The sequence below is a fragment of the Melanotaenia boesemani genome, chromosome 6 (genome assembly GCF_017639745.1).
Source record: "Melanotaenia boesemani isolate fMelBoe1 chromosome 6, fMelBoe1.pri, whole genome shotgun sequence".
Classification (NCBI taxonomy): domain Eukaryota; kingdom Metazoa; phylum Chordata; class Actinopteri; order Atheriniformes; family Melanotaeniidae; genus Melanotaenia; species Melanotaenia boesemani.
The window spans coordinates 13,886,148-13,910,202 of NC_055687.1; the positions used below are offsets into that span (position 1 = coordinate 13,886,148).

Sequence of the window (24,055 nt, forward strand, 5' to 3'; positions counted from 1 at the left end):
TCCACATGGAGGACACAACCGGCAATTCAGTTCAATACCATGCTTCTGTAAATTGAACAAAAACAAAGTTTGTTTGTTTTTGTTTTTCAGATTTGCAGATTTGATTTTACCTGAAAAATGGAAGGAGGAAAAACAAATAACCTCACTTTGCTAAAATATGTTTGTTACTGTACATTTCTGAAAGCTGTATGTGTCCCTGGAAATACCCAAAACCAAAAATAAATTATCTGGCACATATCTATTGTCATTTTAATTTGGATTTTACATCATTTAAACAAATAAACCATACTGTGTTAATTAGTGAAGACTGCAGGTGCAGGCAGGTTTAATCTGTTACCACTGTACAGAGCCAAGCTCACTGTTTCCGGTCCTCATGCTAAGCTGAGTTAACCATCTGCTGGCTCCAACTGCATTTAAGTGGCATTTTCACAGTTATTGCCAACAAGGAAAGCAAATTAGACAAAGGATCAAAACTTACATGTTCAATAAGTTCCCTAATCATGCCATTCCATTGGCCCTTGTCATCCTGAGAACCATATTTCCCATCAGGCACCAGACGGATCTCGTATGTGAAGCCAAGTATGTTGGCCAGCTCCTTCAGCAAGTCAATGCAGAATCCTTCGAAGCGGTCGTTTCCAACCAGAGCCTTGTCAGACTTCTTAAGCATGACATATGGCTCCTCCTGCACAGACCCAAAAGATCAAATGAGAAGCAATGGTGAGGTCAGCTTTTTCAATTTGTTTCAGCACATGCACCTAATTGAAGCAAAGTGATCTGAGCTGACGAGCCGCTGTTGCACTTAACAGATAGTGACAGAAGATTCATGTTCCGTGTGTGGCTACAAGCAGTGTTAAAATATGAAAGAAGGTTGAGGTTTGTCCCATACAGATACATTAATGAAAGAAGGTTTGAATAAGATTAAGACAGTAACGAAAAGGGAATTTCTACCGCATTATCATCCTTTATAATGCTCTCCTAAGCACAGGAGTAATGTTTAAACTATAAGCTGACCAAAACCTTCTCCCACACACTGTTGTGCATTGACCTATTTAGCTTCTGCACAGGTTGGTTCATTTTATGGTCAAGTAGCTGACACTCTAGTGGCCTATAATACCCTGCATGACTGCTCATAATTTGAGCTATATAAAAGGTTGATTAGGAACAGAATGCAGTAGTGAAATGGAACATGCCCATGATGGTGCCTTCATCAATTGTCACCAACCTTTCAAGGGAGAGAAACTGAGCTGATGCCCACAGTGACAATTACTAACACTGGATTGCTAATAAATGATTTCCTTTATTTAGTGTGTTACCATTTCCCTGCCAGATAGACTTGCACAACTTGCTGTGCATTTCAAAACATGTTGGCCAATTTATGCAAAAGCCATAGTACAATTTATTGCCCTCGATAGCTAGATATATAATTTACTAACTGAGCTCACAAGCAGAGTAATTGATTCTCTTGTGAAGGTGACCCCTTTCATTGTTTTTTTTTTTTGTGACACTTAGATATAATATGCAGAAAACGTGGCGCCACAACACTAAGAATTCTCTTAGGAAATTACTCTTATAGGAGAAGGCAAAGGTGGTGAGGATACAGGGGAGTGAAGCAAAAATCCAACACTGTGTGCATATGGCATGTGGACAAACATTGTTGCAGTAGGTTAAAGTAGTAACTCCCTAGATAAACATAAAGCATATGAATAATAAAAATAAAATGAAAAAAAAAACTCATTGTTTGTTATTAAAATATTGTTGAAAGCCACTTGGACATTACAGTTTATATGGCCTCTTGAATAAATAACAAGATGTGAACACTTGCTGACAATGCATTTAGAGAGCAAATGCGTAGCAACAAACTTTACTCAAGTTGTCCAATTAACTTGATCAAAAAGTTTGCATGTTAAGGGAAAGAGCCATTACCATCTGTTTCTAGCCTTCCAGTTTATGCTATTCCCTAAGCTTTGGACTCAAATCAAAGCGTTTATACCAGCTCTACCCTCATAGTCACAGCATGGACGTGCATAACAGAGAAAAGCAGAAGGTGGGCCTGTACAATGGCATTACAGCCAATGGAGCGCAGACAATTAATGTAACAAAAAAAAAAAAAATGGATAAAAACACATTAAGTGCCTTCATTTCTTCTACAAAGTTATTACTATGAAACTGTCAGACGTCTTATTCATGCATCACTGAGAATCAGTTTGATGCAATTTCATTACATTACGAGGGGAGATTGATATTAAAGTTGAGTGTCTTTTCTACAGCTTGAAAGTTTTATGTTCTTAAACTAATGAGTCCCAAAGAAACAGCAAATGAAGGAGAATATTGTATGGTTTACCAGAAAAATTATCCCAAAAGTATTTTGTCAAAGTGCAACTGAAACTCGAAGAGAGAGAAACAAACAAAACATGTACTTAGCAGCAGTCTTACATTAGCCTGTACAGTAAACTTCCCAGTACAGTAGTTCAACATAAGAACACTTAAATCCTTGTTCCATTTCTTCACTTATAGACAGAATAAACATACATGGCATCTGATAGGCATTAATTATGTCATACCAAGTCCTTCCTTGTTATAATTATAGCTTTGTAGTCCAACATGGGCATAATAATAGTGTTTATCATTGTAGCTTAGAAGGGTTGTGTGGGGAATGTCTGTTCTACCATCTTCCTGACAGAGTTAAGTATATACAACAAAAAAAATGAATGGTAATGTGAATTTAGAGAACATTTCACCCAGATCATGCAATATAAACGTGCAATTAATGCATTCCCAGGACTGCTTTGCTGTATCACACCAGCTCCCTTTTTGCTTGCCTTTCCTGCCTTTTGCTGCAAGCCTTTGAAAGCCGAACGATCTACTGAGTTTCAGTTTCAGTTGTTACGATACATAATAAAGCTGCACAGGTTGTGCTATGATTCGATTTGGCATAAATGAAACATATTCTGTATCAGTCAAAGAGAAGAGATGTAACCTGAGCGCAAAGCTTTTTCTAGTCTTGAATTATATTTAGAGTAAAATGTGTCAGATTCTCTCCTGAATGCAATAAATATCGCAACTATGAAGAACTAATATGATACCTAAGAGTGTAGCTTGGATTCTAGTGTATATCATGGGGAAAACTGGTAGAGGTGAAGGGTAGGGCATCTTTTAAACCAAGCTACACATGTGGCCTACCAGAATGGTGGTGATGACGAGGGAGCGGTTAGCCAGGGAATCTGTGATGTTCATCCCTTTTCGCTTCGGCACTTCTGTGATGTTAAGACCTCCTGACGCACTCCACTTTCCCACCTGTGGAAGATAAAAACAGTATAGCTAAGTGTTTCATGTCCGTCAGTGAGCTATGACCTCAGCAGACTCCGCCAAACGTCTCCTGCATTAGTGCCAGGCTGAACACATCTGCAGCAGCATTAGATGATTAGCTGAGTCACCTTTTATCAGCAGGCAAAGATGCTTTAAAAAACAAGGGCTAGTTGAGGATATGTCTTAAAAAATATAAATTCTGATAGGCACATAATTTGAACAATGGCCAGTTAAAATGATTGAATTAGAAACATAAGAGGTGTAACATGTGCATTTGTATTAAAAAGAATGGAAGATTAGAAAAAGCAAGAAACAATCAGAGGAAGTAAATTCAGCTAAATGTTTACAATCAACTTGAATCAATTTGAACAAAACACAGGGAAAGGTTATTGGTTAGACTGCGTTAGACTGCGTAAATGTAATTTTTCTCTGCAGTATTACTAAGACAAGCCAAGTGATTTGAACAAATAAAAGGAGTTATACATGCAAGAAGCCCTAAGGCAAAAATCTTTGCACACTGTAGAGATACACAGTGGAACATATCATTAGCACAAATAGTCCTGTGGCTGTCTGTAACAATCTCTGTTTGCAAGTCAAGCTCTCCACCAAACCCTCCTCCGCTTCCTCTATTACTACACACAGAGCTTTTAATATTCACTAGGGTTTGTGCTTGAGGTGGATTCATTTAAAGACATTCAACCCCCCCTACACATGCACACACACACACAAAAGCATGAAAAATGTCTGTTGATGTCCTCCCTGCCTAATCCAGGGAGAGGCATATGCTTAAATTTGAAAAGCACATTAGTTACAGCTTGTCATGCAACCGCAGAGGACTTTAGGAGAGATTCGGACATTTTGGACTTCTTTTCTACTTTGAAAACTCCTTCTAATTGAACCTAATTACAATTAGCTCAAATCATTTAATATGATTAGCAAAACACTTGCTTCAAAAATTATTTACTCATGCAACGAGTAAATTTTACTTTCTTAAGCATTCTCCTGCTCAGTGAAAGCGGTACACAGAGAACCTGTTCATAATTCCAGCATGAGCTCAAACTTGGGCTAATATTCAATTACAATGGATTAGCTGAGAAAAGAGTCTCCATCTTAACAGGCTCACGCAGTTAAAGCCGATTCCCCGGATATGCTAGAAAAAAGGAGGGAAAAAAAAAGAAAAATCCAGCTATCTGAGGCGCACTGTTGGATCAACGCTAACGTGACTGAGCGCCGGATTTGTCTGAGCGAAATGAGAAGGAGCTAATATTGCATCAAATAGTTTGATGCAAGATCACTTTGCTTTAACTTGATTGACCACATGCCGGACAAGATGCTGATGAAAGAGAGGAGAATCATTTTAAAGCTGCAGTGTTACAAGCTCCACTCTGGAGGGTTACAAGCTGAAAATCCTCTGCCATTAAATACTCTTTAGCTTTTAAGGAGAACTTGTGGAAGTCATAATGGGACTTATCCCTATTTGATGTATTCATAATGTATAAGCCCTTTAGCAGAGAATGGCTTTTGTATTTACCCTGTAGCACAATAAAATAAGTTCCACAATTTTATTCTTTTGAATAATTTTTTTTTCACCCTTTTTTTATTTTAGCAAGACATGCTTATACAGCTCATTACCTCCAAACAGCATTTTGGGCATCACCTCAAATTATCATTAAGAGTGGTGGCAATTAACACCCTAACGTGTACCCTAATCCAATTTGCTTTATGATCCACCAACTTATGTTTATGTTGCAACAGCCAATTTGGTTCCTTGTTAGGAGGTAAATGATACTGTCAAATCTGTATTATCTGTTCCACACTGAGGAAAATATGAAACATAATTCCATCTTTTTATGGCATACTTATTACTGACGTTCTAAGCAGTCTGTGATGAGGCATTAAGATGGTGCTCTTATTCTGTCTCAGCAAAGATTTCCCTGATAATATATGAAACAAGTTACCTTTTCAAGTCCATCCTCCTTTAGGCTGACGATGTCCAGATCAAAGTCTGTCCGTAGACCAGTTGTCTTGTTGAAGGAGAGTCTTCCAGTCAAACCATCCCAGTGGGACTGAAAGATAACATTTCTGAACATTTATAACTATATTTTTAGAAGAAGAAATATCACTTAGCAAGTTTATTTTTTTTCATGTGGAAAATAGCCTATATAGGGACCATCTCAACACTTCATTCGCGTAAAATCAAAAGCTAATAATAACTAATAATCTCCAAATGTAGATATAGGTTGGTCTTTCAAGAGTGCAGTGGTGCTGTTAGAAATTGCATTAAATTCTTGATCTGCAGTAAATACTTCGCCAAAAATAAACAAATAAGTACAGATAAATTCAGCAAGCCGCACTATAAAACGCTTTCACTAGGAATAAATTCACACCCACACAAATACAGACCAACAGCACAAACACAAATTGTACTTGTGCATTTCCTTTTTTAATTACATTTTACATCTCAACGCCTCCAATGCATTTTCCCTCCAGACTACAGAGTTAATTAACAACCATCTCCTTTTGCTTGATTCACTGTGAGAGGGGTGAGAGAGTGGCAAGGGTGACATATAACTGCCCCCTATTATGTTTCCCTAATAGCCGCCACCACCACAGATGAGTGCACATGCAAACACATGTCATTCTTTGCTACATACCTGCTCTTCTCACATTTACAGAGCCAAGCCTTGTGAAAGCACTGATGAAACAGACTTTAGTGATTGCCCTTGCATTTGGAGCATTGTGAGATAATCCTTATTCTTAAATGATGTGGTGAGATATTTTATTCACTCTTTTGTTTGAAGAAACTGATTTTTAATAGGGTACTTGTATCACTTTCATTATGAAACGGTCTATGATGATCTTTAAGATGCCTCAGTACAAGGTGATCAATCATTGTGTGTTGAGCTACAGCATTTTACTGATATTTAAAACCTAGTGCGACAACCCCATAATCTGCTGTCTGTCCAGCCTGTTGCTTGCCAGAACTTGTTGTGAGAAGATCGAAGCTTCAAGGAGAAATCTGTGGTACTGCATTTTTTTTAAAACCCTCCCACACCCTCTTCCCTCTGGCCTATTGCAATCGAGGTGGGTGGGATGTTCAAACAGCTTTAATTCAGAGAGTGACATATATGCCACAGCCATATCACATTCGTTGGGTCAGTCGACCTTCAAAACACATCACACTCCCGCCCTGGTGTGGCATAAATCAGGGCAGAGTTAATGTTTTAACCAAACACTGTGGGATATTTAAAATTTCCTTGTGTTTAAGTCATGACTACACATTTCTAATACACTTCCTGAGAGAACATCTGCTTAAAATGGGAAGCAATACTAATTTGTTTAATCTAATTGCTACAGACACACACAAGCCATGTTTGTTGTGCATTGTAATGGTGTAAAGCCTATATGCAATCATGGGTTTGCATATTTGGCTGACAAGCAAAATTATTATTACAGCTCCAACACAAATAATTGTATTAATGGATTCAGTGCCAGACTGTGTGGTTGAAAAATAATATAATATGGGGCATAAGATACCAGAAAGAAGCTTACACAATAAACTCTGAAAGTTGTTGAATACTTCAAAATGGTTGTAGCAGTTATTTCAGTAAGTTAGTAATAGCTGGTTACATTACGGGATTATATAACAGGGTTTAACATGCTTCACATTTCAGTTTGCCTTAAACTTGGCTCTAGAGTTGGTGGTCTCTAAAAAATAATTTATGATAGACCTCCTTTTTACTAAGACTTTTGGGGCAGCAGGAATAGTGGGTTTGTTGGAACAACATGTAATTTATGGCCCTGAGGTACAAACATCAGTATTCCAGAAAACACAAGTATGGCAATATGGCGCCATAGTATGTGGTCTCCTGTTGCAGCAGCTTCCATGATTAATGTCCATATTTTTGTGTTTTCTATTAGGGCTGTCAAAATTAATATGTTAACTAATTTATGAAATTAATTGCGTTAAAATTTCTGCATATGTGACACGACAAGCTCCATGCATCCGTCATCTCTCTGTTATGACAGTGGGACGAGGAATAACATGATGGAAAGGATCAGCCGGCTGGCTCTATGGATGAACTTCAAAATAAACACAGCATTAATGGAGCAATCCATGAAAGTCGCCTCCATAATATTAGGGCTGTCAAATAATTAAAATTGGAGACTGAGAGACAGGAGCTATAGGGGAAGCATTGTACACTCTCGACCAGTTGATCACACTGTGCAAACTTGTGCTGCTGCCCGGAGCGGAGCTGGAAGGAGGCTGGAGTGGAAATCCAACACGGGTCCTTAGCCGATGGAAACAAAAGGTTGCTAATGTAACACTATGTTGTTCATTGGCTGCCATAAACGTAATTATTCCACAGACAACAAGAGATCGTTCTTCCAACTTCCGAAAGACACAAAATGTCACACAAACGACAAATAAATATCTTGTGTTTTTGAGCAAAAACAGTTTATCTATTCTAGCAACAGATCGCTGTAGGTTTAAGATGAAATACATGCTCTAAATTCATTGTGTGACACTAATAAAAATCAGGTAAGTGTCTCTCTGGATTGGCCAGTGGAGACAGAAGGCACTAGTAGAAAACCTTAGAAATCAAAGCGAAAACTTGAAAATACTTCACAGATCGTGGTGTACCTCACTGAAAGCAAGACTGTCTGTTTAAAACCCCAGCAGGTCCCTTTTAGTGAGATGCAAAGAGCTGAAAAAAGTTTTGAGCACATGAACATTGGCACTGTCATCTTTGCTTCTGAAAAGAAGGTGGATGAAAACCAGAGATGTCTTGGCATCATTCCGCTATATCTCTCTTTGCAGGTCAAGCAAAAATGTTATTTTGTTTCCTATTCAGTGAAGCTAGCTGAGGATTTGGGCTGTGCCCATTCCAAATGCTATATTACTGGAACACATGTGGAGAGAATGAGCATGATACCACAGAAAAATATCAGGCTTTGCTCTCTAAATGAAGCTCTCTGCTGGTGAAGAAAACCCTTGGAGTAGCCACAAGCTGTGACCATCAAAACCCTCCAATACACCCACATTTTCTTTCAAGCAGTGCATTAGGACTAAGAAAGGTTATACTTTTCTTTTTGAGACCAACTTACCATTGAGCTAAGCTACAAGCCAGGCCATTGTTTACCCCATTCTTAGCCTCAAGTTTTATGGTACTAAAGGCTGGAAGGGGAGTGGCCACTGAAGACTTGTATTCGGGATAAACCTGCATCCTCCTTTGACAAGTTAATGGACCACTTATACAGCCATACGCACATCCACACTTCCCTATGTGGATGGATTAAAGAAACTGAGCTGGGTTGGAATTGCAAATTAATTCAGTATTTGAGATAGACTGCTTTTCCATGAATCTGTCAGGATAGGCAAATTACAGGCCGAGAGGTGGCACACTTTAAAAGAGACTGCATTTTTCTTTTCTTTTTGTGACATTTGAAGGTGGTTGGCCCTCCTAGAATCACAAGCTACAGTGTTGTGGCAGACAATAAACAGTTGACACTGTATGCCGCTATGCTATAAATGAGTGAGTAGGAGATCTCTAAAGACATGTTCCTCTACTGTCATCACGGACAAGCTCAAAAGAGAATTCTGCTAGAAAATTGGCCAACAAGCATCTTCAAAACAGGTCAGAAACGCTGACAGCATGATTTGCACTGAGGCATATAAAACACCAGCAGTGGTAGTAAACCATGGAGACCTAGTCTGGGAGAAAAAGAAGAGCTATGGGAGAAATAGTGGATGGGGAGAGTTCCTATCCACATTCTCAAGAAAAAGAAAGGTTTAGCTATGCCCAGTTCAGACAAGTTGTGAATTGCAGAGTGAATCTTTTGGAAAACACATTTAATCCAAGAGGTTAATAATTTCATAAGAAAGAAAAACAAATGGTCTTCCCAACATTTGTGGCATTTTTAAATTGCATCCAAATGCAAATGTAAATTATTTTGTTGTTAGAACAAATCCAGACCCAAAACATTGCATCTCTACATCTCCTTAATCTGCCATTTTGCATGAGCTTGTCTTCATATTTTGAGGCACTGCCAGGCAGTCATGTAAGAAGAAAAAAAAGCTGATTACACAAGTTATGCTTAAAAAGGTTACAGTACATGCTTTCTGGAAAATAGGTTATGAATACAGAGAATTCATAAAGCTGACAACAATGCTGCTTTGATCTGTCTCTCAAGGCTAGCTCTGCTGTGTGTGTGGATATGATTGATTTGCGAGGTAAATGCCTAAGTACCAAAACACTACCTGGCTCTCACTCCACCTCTTCTGGTTTTCTTCACCACTCAATTATTGTGGTCCAGAATAAATAACTAAAAATGAATAGCAACAGACCAAAGGTGCCGCATCACCTCTTTGATGAAACTCATGAAGCGCCCTCCAAATCTCCAGGGTTTGTGGCGGTGGCACTGCAGTGAGTTTACGGTCATCTGTGGAGCGTGCTGGTATGAGACGGAGACAATGTGGACTGCATCATAGGTCAGAGCTGCATCTGTCTGGAATAAGGGGTGAACATTATTTCAGCTGGTGGCTGTAGAAAGAAGTAAAAAGTAGGGGAGAACACACTAAATGTTTATAGTGATAGGAGATTTAAAATCACTTTAAAAGTGCAGGTGTTACATTCTCAAACTGAATATACTAAAGGATGAATGAAAAAAATATCCGTCAATCCATCCACTGTCTGTAACGGTCTATTCCAATGCAGGTTTAAGGGGCTGGAGCCCATCTCAGCAGCTAGGAGAGAGGCTGGGTACACCATGGACAGGTCAGCAGTCTATTGCAGGGCCCAAACAAAATACCTTTTTTTACATATCTTTCTTATTATACACTGTGATTTTGGGATGTGTATTCAATGAGTTATTATTTGCTTTTCATGTCATTATATGGCATCACATTTCACAGTCTGGACCTGTCCCGCATTTACTTACCTTTTTCATTTTCAGCATGGAAATCTTATGCTTTTATCAAAAGAAAAATCCTTGTACAATATTTTTTTGTGTTTTTGAAATCACTGACTAGATTAGAACAATAACAAAAACATCTTTTTTTGTTGCTATATCTTGCACTATCTGGATTGTGTATGCCTTTTTGAGAGAGCTAAAATCACTACAGTTATTCAGCATACACGCAGAAAAATCAACCCTTAGAAACTACCATTTGGACAAAATAAATGTCCACACCATTATATCACTCACATCTATACCATGCTATTCATATCATCATGTGACCCTGCCATCAGCATGCCAGAATTGAAGCAGGAATATTTAGGACCAGACAGCACTTTTGTCATCTTTAGTCACATCCTCATCTTTGTTCACTGTGCTGTCAGCTTCTCAGCTGCATCATAAGAATAAATGGCGACACTTCATGAGTTCAAGTCTTTACACGCTGTCCTTTCTGAGAGCCCTTCTATATCTAATGGATTTACAATGTTGTTATGTACAGATCTCACTGAGTTTGGTAAAAGAATTGACTGTTCTTTGCTTTCTATGCTCTCAAGTCAAAAATATATTTTTGCCCTCAAGAGCAATAAGTAAGCAGGAGTTACTGACGTACATAAAATCAGGTCAGTAAATATCTGTGTAAGACAACAATGATTAATAATTTAAATAAATGGAAGTAAACATACATTAAAATTGTAGAATCTAAACCCAAGAATTGCATTTTACAATAGAAAGTACACTTGGCACAACTTGTAGAGATACTAATGATGGGAAGACAAGAAGCTATTTGGATTGAAACATGCTGATGCATACAGCAACAGTCTTTTCCATTAAATCTAATGGAAAAGTGTGTCCAAACTTTTGGCTGGCAGTGTCTGATTGATTTTTTTTTTCATAAAAAAATAAATAAATAAAAAAGAACATACCGTCATGATTCCCTCTAGCAGGCCTGAATCAGGTTTAGGTGGTATCTGCCGTTCCATCGACCATTTCTCCACAATGGATGCAACCTGGGGATTATCCACATTGAGGATGCGGAAGCCGGTCATGTTGACTCCACAGAAACGATATGGCTCCAGGTCGATGGCCATAAGGTCCTTTTAAGAGATGGAAAAAATGAAGAATGGAAATCTGATTTAGTCAGGTGACTATTATTTAACCTGAATTTTTCCCCCCTCACATAAAAAGCATTTGGAGCCACGGCTGATTCAAAACTATGTTAAGGAAAAGTAAATCAAATCAATACATATTTATTTTCATGATTCTGTCACATGGAGGCATAGTGTTCAAATTACTGACTGTGCTGATTTAAATCTTGAAAAGCTCTGGTGGCAAAGTCAAATCCTTTTAGAATTGACAAATTGTTATTGTTTTCATCATAATGAAATATATACTACTGAGACAACAAACTTAATCATAGTCACTTGAAAAAGAAATCTGTATGGGTGCATGATCTGAGTGTCAGACTCTAATTATTGTTGCTACCTCAGAAAAATTAAAATACAAGAAAAAAAAAATGTTCTGTTGAACCAAATTAATAATTCAACACTTGCATTCCCTTGGCAACTTCTAAGTAAAAAGCAATTCAGTTTGAGCAGCTCTAATTTCTGGGGCAGTGATTGTAGCTGAATTGTGAAGTCACATGTTGACACATGTCGAGTCAGAATGGGCCACGGGGCTTGGAAAAGACATTTGGATGAACATGGATATTTCATTAGCACCCTGTGGGGTTAGTGCTGAGGAAACAGGAGTGTGTAAGGTGCTCACTAAAGAACGGTCATTGTTGCTCACTGAACAATTTAGTGTATAGTTCAATAATGAAAAAATAAAAAGAAACACTAAAAAACACAGTAAAATAGGTGAGATTACATGTTTCTTACCTTTGATGCTAAGAATATCAACTAACCAAGACTTGTCTGTATAACAGAATTAAACTTGTTTGAAATCCTGATTTCCATTAAGGTATTTTTGAGTTTAGAAAGGCAATATGTAAACTTTACCTTTACTTTTTGCAGTGTTGTCTTGTACACATAACAAAAAATCCTATGATCCTATAATTGCATTACACTGAAATCTTCACTAGAAGAACATTCGCCACATCTCTGTGTGCATACAGAAGTGTTTTGGTGGAGGTAACATAACAAAGTTCTCAGCTTTAAGTTCTCAGAGATAGCTATTACAAGACAGGAGCTATGACAGACTCATTTTAAAGGACACAGAAGTTATTACCCCCATACCACGGTGCCGTTGCCTTTTCACGCTCTAATAAGTCGGCACTTTCCTCACCTCCGAAGATAAAACACAGACATCAGTGAATTCCATCAGGAGGAAATTGTATTGCCATGTACACCATGCAAGTATTCATCATTCTGGATCAAATCAAGCCGCCAGGTATAATCTTCTTAATGGCATGTCTGTCAATAAGACAGCATACTGCAGTTTGATATAGATTTCATATTGATAGTATAAAGATATCCTAGCTTCTAGTAAAAATAATATTTTTACAAATAAATAAATAAATCAAATGAAAGTTACTTATTCTCAAGTAAGTATCTTGCTGAACAAACTGTTTGGAAGCTGTTAAACACACATACTGGAGCTACAGCAATTTAAAGGTGTTGTAGATTGCCATATTAAAACAGCAAACAAGCTATGCGAACATGACACATGGCAGAACAATGTCATTGCCACGCTGTCAAGTGTGAAAGATGACACACATCATGCCTGGACCTCTATGTCATATCGCATTATCACAGCAGACTGGCCAAGGCTGCAGAAACACAGAGTGAGTGCACAAGAGAGGCAGAAACAGAGACGATAACAGAGGGTGAAAGGGACAGCACAGAGCATGCTGGTATTTATTCCCATTCAGTCTGCTTGTCACCATGTTGGCAAAGTTACAGTGAAGAGTAGCCGCTGCTTCCTGCTGGGCTTGCTCTTATCAGTCAGACAAGATTTTATTAGTGTGGGCTTAAAATATAAAAGAAAGGAGGAAAGCCAAAACTTATGTAACACGTCTGATAATGTAAAGAAAAAAAGAAAAAACTTGTTCAAATATGTACAATCATAAATTATGTGTATTAACAATGATTCATCTTAGGCATAAATAATAGTTTTATGGAAACTTTAACCACAGTTTATTTACTCTTAAGCTGGATTTATACTTGCACAGTATGAGGATAGACCCTCCTTTAAAGTGCTTTATATAGTTGTTGAGCATTTGATGGTGTACGGCCATTAAGCCAGACACCGTAGTTCTTCTTCAACAAAGTATCTGACGTAAAAAAATGTCTGCATGAAGGAAATGAAGCATAATCAAACTTTTAACCATCACACTTATCAGAATGGGTTAAACTAACCACAATGAAAAAATGAAAGTCTGTCTGCTAAACCTCTAGACAGTCAATAGAATATGGACAAAAATCATCTGGATGTTAGTCATCGACTTGTGAACTGCCAGTTTCATGACTCAAGTTCAGCCTTTGACATGCGGGATCCAGATTTGTCACATCCCTTATTGTAAAAATGATTGTGGTACATTAATAGACTGTCTAGGAAAAAGGGTTTGGCAATAATTAACATAATTTTGTCGCTGAGTTAGTCATTTTGCAAGCTTTATTTACAAACAATACATTGAAAATCACTTGGGATCTTGAAAAAATAGTAACACTTTCAGGTATAAATAAGCACTCACAACCATTTTCTCGTATACTACCTCAAAGACTTCTGTTGACTTTACTATAAAGCAGAGTTTATCCCTGCAAACCCAAGACTCCATTATGACTCCAACTTGTCAAACAAAATTGATGTTATGGACTGGATCCAACTCCACTGGCAATTAGCCACTATTCATCAAAAACTCAAGTAGTGATGAGATGAGAACAAACGGGACTATTTACATTAACAAGCATGGTACATTACCAGAGTGGTGAAGATATAGTGGTAATACTCCGTCATCATCCCCATGGTCTGGGCCTGGAAGGATACAGGGACAGAAAATGGGAAAGAAAGATGTGAATAAAAAGAGACAGAACAGAAAAAATGGTCATTTTGTCGTGTCAGAGTGTTTTAGAATCAGAACAGCACTTTAAAACAAACAGCACCAAAAACATGCACATATAGACTTATCAGTGTAAAGGGGGAATAGCCATATTTTAATGAAAATATTGTTCCCTTTATGGGCAAGATTTTCATGTTGCTTGCTGAGATTTCTGCACCATATGGGGTCCACAGAATTTAAGACGAGCAACAGCTCTTGATGCTTTTCTATGCATTTAAATGGTTTGGAATGGGCCAGGGCATGTGACGCCATCTCAGCAGAGAAGAGAACCTTCAATCAAAGAGCTCAGTAATCTTTGCCTCATATCCGAACACTCCATCATTGCCACTTGTTTCACTCCATCTACATTCAAAGGCACCGTATTCCCATGGTGGGCTGTGCTTTCCATTTAATTGTACCATCTGTTGTGAAAAAACTCAAGGTTATGTAAATAAGATGTTAGGCTTATGTGAAAGCTCATTCACTTCTGCATTTATAGACATGCAGCCACATATATGGCATTCAAACGTTGTGTCATGTTTTGAATTATAAGCATTTTTTTTTCATTTATTTTCTCTTTCTACTGCTGCAAGATGAACTTAGAGTCTGACTGTCTGTTTTCTACTCATCTTGGTAAATCACCATATGTCTCTGTTCCAATCAATAGCTGGGTCACATTTTAAAAGAAAATGTGACAGTGAAGGATAAAGCTCCCTTTTCCACGTGGCAAATCTGAGACAGAACACATCTTGTCAGATTCATGCTGCCAGAGTATAGGTGAGTTTGTCATAGTAAAACCAGGACCTGATATTTTCTTAAAAATAATTTTAAAAATCTGAGAGTATAATACAGTAACTGAAAGATGGTGTTTAAATCCTTTTAACATTCACTCAAATTCACAATTTTATAGGATGGTTGATCTGATATATACCTCATTATACATAATACAACTCAGTATGGGGTGTACTTAATCTCAAAATCCATGCATGCAAAAAACAGACAAGAGTGCGGGGTAAACAGGCATGCAGAACAGTATCCACAAGTACAAATATTCTCATGAGGATGCAGTTCTTTCCCCCCAAAGCACAAATAACAGCACATTTTTATTGCCTGTGATGAAGCACACCACTTTGACATGCATAAATTTGGTTTTAGGCTGTGACAAGTGTGTGCTCTACCCTCTATAAGCAACCGCTCAACACATGCCTGCTTATCAGGTTGAGTTTTGAGGCTTCTACATGCTTGATGTTGCCCCTTCATTGATTGGTTATTGTCAGATAAATTCATTTCAAAATCCTTTCAAATAAAATACTTTTCACTTCAGCTACGCATGTATCTCTTTAATCTGTACACATGAAGTGGTGTGACTGTGTTTGTAATCAGTTCAAAACCAGCAACTTCAACCAGAGCCTCAACAAGTATTGCTAACATTTGTTCTGATTCTGGCGCTACTATCACTGCTGTTAAATTCTCTATTATTTATGGTAATTCTGTTAATTGTAATCTATTCTCACAACTATTCAAATAGCTTTTACAACCGTTGCTGCTGTGCACTGAAACTACTAGAAAATAATACACCAGTTACTTGTATCAATATATTATCCGGGCACGCGGAGGTGGGAATTTCATGGTCCATTTTACTTCTAACTACTAAGACGACTGTGCGACTATAGCTGGGTGATAATGCAGATGTAGATTATGTAGATTTAGTCTTCTTTTTTTTTCTATTTTGCTGTTCACTTATCTTTTACATATGAGCATTTTGTTTCTTCTTTCTCTTCTTACACTTTTAAGGATGTGTCCTCTGGATGTCTGGCCTTCTCTGTTATGTTTTCATGTGTGATGTACCATATAAGCTGTTTTTCACTATGTATAATAAAAATTTGAATATCAAAACTGATAGAATCTGCATGGTAAAAGAAATATGTATTTTTCTATGAGAATATGCCAACTTTGGTACAACTATTATTCTCTCTATAGCTACAGAAAAATCAAGGCAAGTATATTTCAGTTTCTAACCATCGCCAGTGGTTTTACTGTTGCTGCATTACCAGCAGCAGTTCAAACTTTTGAATTGGAGTACAGGACAACAGAGACAAAAATAAGATGTTGACTGACAGCACCACACCTGCAATGTATTGGTCTTCACTGAGTACCAGGTTTGCTTTGTTCATCGGTACGTTCATTTTGTATGTGGTTTTTGCTAAATTTAGGTTTGTTCTTCCTTTAACCTGCTCTGTGTTTTGGACTTATGTTATGGACTCCCTGTAACTGCACTGCTTTTAGCTTTGCTATCAAAAGTTATTTATTTTCTTCACCTGCTTGCCTCCAGAGTCTGAATCTGGGTCATCTCATTCACAATGTGTGACAGGAGAGGTGACATCACTAAAACTACTGTGTCCCCACCTCAAAAGCCTAAAAAAGTCAGCCAAACAAAAGCTAGTGAGTATCGGGACAGCTTTATTTGCTGATTTCTGATCATAACTTTTCAGACTGATTAAATGCTTTAGGTTTGCCTGTATTAAATACAGTGAGCTCTGGCTATTGATCAAAATGTATGTGTTTTTTTTCATTCTTGGTTTTACCTTTAGTCTTTTAGGTGAGTAATTTATAGCATTTACTTACTATGTGATGCAACATGAACAGCACCAGAATGTTCTAAATTGTTATGCAACTGCAATCTAACCAACTAATCACTGAAATCCTTTTTAAAGGGGTAACGTGAGACATTGAGAACTCCCTCAAGCAACAATAACTCAGACCAAAACAAACTAAACTGAAAATTAAATGTAATGTGGAGCCATTAAAAAAAACAAAACAAAACAAAACAAAAAAATTAGAAAGAACAGACATGGATGGACCTTAATGGAACACATAAAGCGAGAGACTGCGCTGTCTACTAAGATCATGATCATATTACTGCACTGTTATATAGTAAATAGTTAATGTAAATAAATAGTTAATGTCCCAACTTCAGGAGCTCCAGCACATTGGATGTCAAAAGAGATTTGATTTCTTGGTTTTAATGATCAAACTGATGGCAGCTGTGTCTCCTGAAACCTGAAAGTTTGTTTCATTTATATATATATATATATATATATATATATATATATATATATATATATATATATATATATATATATAAGTGTGTATATTATTATTATTTTTAATATCTTAGCAATCTAATCCTCATGAACAACAATATAATATTTATTCATGCAGGAAAAGAAAAGAAGAAAAAGAAGAGAGAAAGAAAAAGACACAAATGGACAGATTCAAATTAAGGCTGGATTTTTAAAGCATGATGCAGTTAAGGACACATGTTGCAAAAGTTAAACTTTTTCCCTCCATATTTATCATATATATTACAGATGCAAGGTTTTTTAGTCATATAAGAAAAATGTCTGAGGATTTTGTTTGACTCAAGAGAGCACTGATTTCTTGGTACAACATATGCAGTCTGGCCAAAAGCGAATGTAATCTTAGATGCCAGTAACTAGACAGGACTGACTTATATAAATAACTTTGGCGGTGGAGTGTAGGATAAACATTTTAATAGAATCTGACAGCAAACTGAATGAATGGGAGATCCACCAGCCTCTTCTTGACATTTATACAACATCAGGCCACCTACACATTCTCCATTTAGAACATCATACTGAAAGGCCTCAGTGGACTGACAATCATTTATATCTAACCATATTTCTATTCAGCAAAATAATAAAACATGTTGGCTATTGGTGGTTCACATGGTGTTCAACAAATTTTGTTTGCACATATGATAGTTTCAAGTGAAAAGCTTCTGGTAAATATTAAAGTCACTAAAACAAAATATGATTTTTTATGATTTATGATTTAAAAAAAAAACTACTCAAAATAAAATAGACAAGTGCAGGAATACCAACTGGCCAATTTTGGATTTGATATCTACTGCATTAAGTACTGACCTGCTGGTCAAATGGGGCCTTTCTGCCAGGTGTTTATGTCATTTCTATGCTACTCTGGATTTCTCACATTGTGCATTAACATAAATGTTATGCTAATAATTCTAAATAGGACATGAGTGTGAGCAGGAGCTTTAATGGCAGTCTGTCTGAGCTTTGTGTCAGATTGATAACCTGTCCAAGGTGTACCCTGCCTCTTGCCCAACTGGGATAGGCTCCTACTCCCTGAGGCCCTCTACATGATAAAGCAGGAGATAGATAAGATAGAAATCTAAAGCTAAACGTCATCTATCCTGCTGCTCCAAATGATCAAAATTTCCCTGCTGCACCTTCAACTACTTTCCCCACCTAGTGAGTTAAAAGCCCTTTTATACATACTTATAAAAGTTTTCTGCTCAGAATCTGCAGTGTTTGTATCTCACACACCTTCATTTGACTTATTATTTTATTATCAGATCTGACATGAGGTGCATAAATAAAAAGTTCTGTCTCACTTGTTTCAGAATCTGTGCAGCCATGTGATGACTGCAGTCGAAAATGATGCGGAACTCCCGACTTCTCTTCATTTCTTTTAGAAGGGGCCTCGTATCCTGTGTATCAAGAGGAAGCTGGCGGATCTTTAGGCGAATGTTGTATCTGGATGGGGCCATTATCAGCTCCTGTAGTCTTATAAGACCTTCAAAGAAACAGGACAAATAAGGGGTTTATCAGTTTTTTACAGAACAATTAAGGTATACATGTGTGTTTATGAGAGTACAATGTAAAAATATAGTAGCTTTCTGTTCACCTGTGCTATCGTCATAGACAACAGTGGCTGTTTTCCATTTAAGAAACTGCACCAGGTCCAGGATAGCATAGCTTAATGATGAGTAATCTGGGTACAAATTGGCATAAAAGGTGTCCCTGTTGTCCATAGGGTGATGTTTCCACCGCACCTGGATGTGCGGCACTTCCAGAGCATTGCAGATGGACTGCACGGCATTTGATGATGAGCTGTGTGAGGGCCCGAATATTGCAACCACACCTAAAGACAACTGGTCACAAGCTACAGAAAAGAAAAAACAAAACAAAACAAAAAAAAAAACAAACAAGAACTTGAGGAAAAGTGAGGTGAATGAACAATAAAACTCAATTATCTAGAAGCCAAAATTTAACTTCCTGAATTGATACAGACAAATCACAAGCCTGCCTAAATGCACCAATTCTTGACTAAAAACAGACTAAGTCACTTACCTTTTCTTGATGCCTCAAAGCTGTCATAGATATTAATCCTTTGTATGTCATAAGTTAATGTTGTGTTTGGCAACAAAGTCCTGTTTCTGTTAATGTTATTCACAGCAAATTTAAAGGCAAGTTCCTCCGCACTAACAAGTGAAACAGGTCCATCCGTTTGTTCGAAAATCCCACCTGAAAAACAAAACAGAAAGACACATAAGGGGCCATGAGAACTGATTTTAAATATAATCATTGGCAAACAGACACACAGGCTCAATTTTGGATAGGACTAAATGAAAAAAAATATTGGGAGGCATTTGCTCTTAGGACTAGCAGAAAAGGCAGCAGTCCGCATTACACGAAGTATTAAATTTGCTCAGCAAACATGCAGCAACCCTCTCCATTTTCAGGGAATGCTGAAAAAAACTAATATCGTCTTTGAAGTCTGAAGCCATAATGGATTTAAGGAGTGTGTATGTGTGTCTCTGTGAATGTGTGTGTTTATGCTTGTCTGTCTGCTCCATCAGGGCAACGGAATATCTTAGGCTCTTGTCTTTCCATTAAGAAATCCTTTTATTTCACCTGAATATCATATTTGTGGTACAAAAAAACTGGACCTGGATGCTCTTCTTTGACATAAAATTCAAAGGAAAGTATTCTTTCATTTTTCAGATAGCAAGGACCGCTGCTCACATTTACAAAACATGTCTATATGAACATCAAAGTAAAGTATTTCTTTAGATGATATGAGATGATAGTGTGTGTAAGACCAGTCCAGCACTATGTCCTGCAGTGCTGACAGAGATACAAAATAATAATAATAATAAAAAAATAATAATAAAAAAGAAAATTGAGCAGGTATTTTGATTAGCTAAAATCTATAGAAAAATACATTTTAAATTCCCCCATAGTTGGAAAGGCTAATTAGTCACCTTTACAACAAGTTGTTATTTGTTAAGATCATGTTTCAGTGGAATGAGCAATACAGCTAAATGTGCGCTGTGTCCCTAAAAATGTGCCAAATCCCCCGCAATGTTGTCGGCTGGGATTCACTCTTGTTTTAAGATTTATATGCTAGTGCCAGTCACAGATACTGATTTGAGCCAGTGGTGATCCCGTATCTCCAAAAATGCAGGACCTAACTCCATCCTCCAGGGTGTCAACCCTGTCCCCTATTGAGCCAGGATAGTACCTCCAGAAATTGGAGAGGGAGCGCTGTGAGTCCAGACCTCAACTCATTTGAACACTTGTGGGATGTAGTGACGAACACAACCACAATGTTTGATCTTCAACATTTCCTGGTTGAAGAATGGGATGCCATACCACAGCAAAATGTGACCAGGATGGTAGCATGAGGAGGGGGTTCCAAGCAGTTGTGGCTGTGTATGGGTCTTCCACATACTAATGAGGACCCTGATAGTGTAAAATGAATAGCATAAAAATGGCCAATATGTGTTATTTATTCCTTATTATTGTGGGAGCGTGAAATTACAATTATAACAACAAGAATTCTGCAAAGGATTTTGGCACGTGTTTTTGGGGGGGTAATGCACACGTTCAGCTGTAAATGCAAAAACCTTACAAGTTATTCATTGTTATAAAGATGACTAATCAGGTTTTTGTACACACACATATATATATATATATATATATATATATAATACAATAATTAACCAAGAACAAAATTCCCTATTTTTTGTGCTTAATTTATACATAGGTCATTAAAAAGGAAAGACCACCCATATCATATATTTTTGAATACCTATTCTTATTGAATGTACTGCTAAATCTGTGAATATAGTTACACACCATCTTTCAAGAGAGAATTATACACTGAAAGTACCACCTTGATCATGCTATCTGGGTTATCTTGGCCCTGAAATCGCTCCCTCATTCAGTCGTTCAAGACTCATGATGACAAAAAAAGAAAAAGAACTTCTAGAGCGTCACAGTCAATCTCCTTTCATGCTGTTAATTGTTTATGGCTGAAACAAAACTGCAAATGTTGCCCCATAGTAAAAAAAATTTCTAATAAAGCTAAATCCAAACCCCTTAAACCCAGCGCCTGTTCTATCTTACACTAAAATAGTCTAAGTATCACCATTTATGTGTAATTGGCAAAGTAACAAACGAAACATGTACTGTCAGATATGTGACAGCAAAGTCCTCCTGTGGCTTGGCAACAGCCTCCAAGAAGACAGTTTAGACAGCTTCTTAAAAGACGCCTGCAGGAACATCAGTTTATGAAGAGACTGCCTCCTCAACCTCCACTCTCATCATATTATGTGTTTCTGAAACAAAGCAAAATGTCTCTGCCATCTTCTGTTAATTTTGGAGAAAAATAATTTCCCTGTCATCAAAAGTTACAAATGCTTGCACTTTAGTTTAACTTTCATTTCATCTATAGAAACAACCTTTTAGATTCATTTTTCCACACTGAGATCACAGTTTTAAACACAACAGAAAATATTTTTAATGCATTTTAGGGCTTTTTGTCAGGATTTGTCTATATTCCAGTTTCCAGTGGAAGACTAAAATGTTTTATGGTGATATTTGGCTTTGTAGTATGGAAATTCATGGAACTATTTAGCATGATGTAGCATGATTATTTGGAAAAGGCCAAAAGTTTAAGTGTGTAAATGGAAATGACTGGTTAATCTGTGTCATTAAACTAGCAGTTTATTGTTTAAATACAGAGTAAACAGGTCATGGTCTATATTACATTTACATAAAAAAGAAAAGAGCAGCACAAAAGATTAATCTATTAAAAATTATTTTTGCACTTGCTATTTTCTAGTGTGATGTATATTTGACCTGGACCTTGATACTTCCTGCTCTTAGCAGAGAGATTAAAGTGCTTTATTGTTGCATAGTTGTTTAAAATGTGTGCATTTTTTTCTTCCAATATTCCATAAAATGTTAAAGAAGTGCTAAATAGAGGCATCTAGAGGTGAAGGTGCAGATTGCAGCTCACTGAATATTTCTTATATCACCTTTACCTAAAAAAACAAACAAACAAATAAATAAATAAAATGGAATCTTTTATTGAGTCATTTCCATTGAGCCAGTGTTTAAGCTGTCCGGTTTGGGCTACTTTGGGCTAATGTAAAATCATGGCATCGCAAAATCACAGACTTAGGAGAAGAGGACTCACTCATTTTGTATGTAAAAGAAACAAGAACATGATTAAATAGAAAATTAAATTAGAAAAATGGGACTTCAAGTGTATATAGAGGTGTCTGAAAATGAGTAAAATCTTTTTGTTTTTATTCATAAATAACTGAATGACTTATAGTTTCATCAGATTTTCACATAACCCCTAAAAGAAAATTTAACATTGGATCTCTGTGGGGTGGTAAAAGTATGTTAACATCTGTTTGACGTGACTCCTTATGCAGCAATAATCGCAGCTAAATGTTTCTGCTAACTGGGGAGCAATCTATTCCTCTGTCTGTAACAGCTTCTCCTCTGGGATGTTGGTGATTTACATGTCTTTCAACAGCATTTTTATTAACATTGAACATGGCCATTCCAAAACCACTGTGGGGGGTAACAGCCTGAGCAGAGATCCCCAGGCCTTCCTCTACTCCTCTCATTCTACCGCTGGGGACGTCAGGGCCATCCCCATGTCAGCTGAGAGATATAATCTCTCAAGCAAGTCATGAGTGTACTTCCAGGCCTATTCTTTGTGGGACATGTCTGACACCTCCCAAGTGACTGAGCTCCTCATCATATCCCTGAGTTTGAGCGCAGAGACCCTTCTGACGAAGCTCATTTCAGATTCTTAACTTTATTTTATTACTGTTCACTTATAGAATGACTTTTGTTCTTAGTGGTGTGTTGCTGCACAAACATTATTTAAAAAAGATAGTTTAGGAAAAAAAAAAGCTCACATTACACTATAAGTGACATTTCATGTTTATGACATGATGACATCAAGAACAGTTGCCCTCATCTTACACAAAAATGCCTTATTAAGTAGGTTGGTTTGATTGTTACAGCTTATAGTTAAAACTACATGGTCAGAGTTAGAAAAATATACATTAAACTACTACGTTTTGTTGGGTTGCTTTCACACAGTGTGGTGCTTATCTGGCAAATAACCATTGGCTAAAGAATTTCTGGTGAGATTGGGCTGTAAATTCCCTCTATTTTGGGGTTTTAGTCATGTTTTGGGTTTTGCACTGCCATGGCCTATCACACAAACACCTCCCTGTCAGAGTGGTATTATTCCACTAATCCCAGAGAATACCTGGTTGCAGAGAGCTAAGCTTGGAAATAGCAGCTGTGACCTGCTGATGCCCCTGAACAGATCCCCAGTGCCTGGATCACAGAATCATATACCTCTGTTGCTGTGGGCAAAGTGGCAATTCTGAAAGCCAAGCTCATCTTACTATTTATGACTCAAAGCCTTCCTGGATTGCGAGGGGACGTAATGCATAAACCTGCCCGATGGAATGCATCACATTAAAATAAATGAATCCTTCCATTTCATGGGGAAATCTCATTAGAGTACATTAAGTAATTGCTGGAGTATATAGTAATTTGACTGTTAAGAGGATAAAATGTGCATTGCTCAGAAGCACTCTAACAA

At 37.3% G+C, this 24,055-nt stretch overlaps 1 protein-coding gene across 1 annotated transcript in view; it reads right to left on the reverse strand.

The window, feature by feature from the left end:
- The window catches only part of LOC121642057 (glutamate receptor ionotropic, kainate 3), a 101,219-nt gene that overhangs the window by 20,433 nt on the left and 56,731 nt on the right, over nucleotides 1-24,055 (reverse strand). The window contains exons 2-10 of the mRNA XM_041988525.1: nucleotides 19,480-19,653; nucleotides 19,034-19,291; nucleotides 18,741-18,922; nucleotides 14,185-14,238; nucleotides 11,190-11,360; nucleotides 9,673-9,816; nucleotides 5,265-5,372; nucleotides 3,181-3,294; nucleotides 479-682 (exon numbers count right to left, since the gene is read on the reverse strand). Of these exons, the coding sequence (XP_041844459.1) occupies nucleotides 479-682; nucleotides 3,181-3,294; nucleotides 5,265-5,372; nucleotides 9,673-9,816; nucleotides 11,190-11,360; nucleotides 14,185-14,238; nucleotides 18,741-18,922; nucleotides 19,034-19,291; nucleotides 19,480-19,653 (1,409 nt within the window). The remainder of the gene's footprint in view (nucleotides 1-478; nucleotides 683-3,180; nucleotides 3,295-5,264; nucleotides 5,373-9,672; nucleotides 9,817-11,189; nucleotides 11,361-14,184; nucleotides 14,239-18,740; nucleotides 18,923-19,033; nucleotides 19,292-19,479; nucleotides 19,654-24,055) is intronic.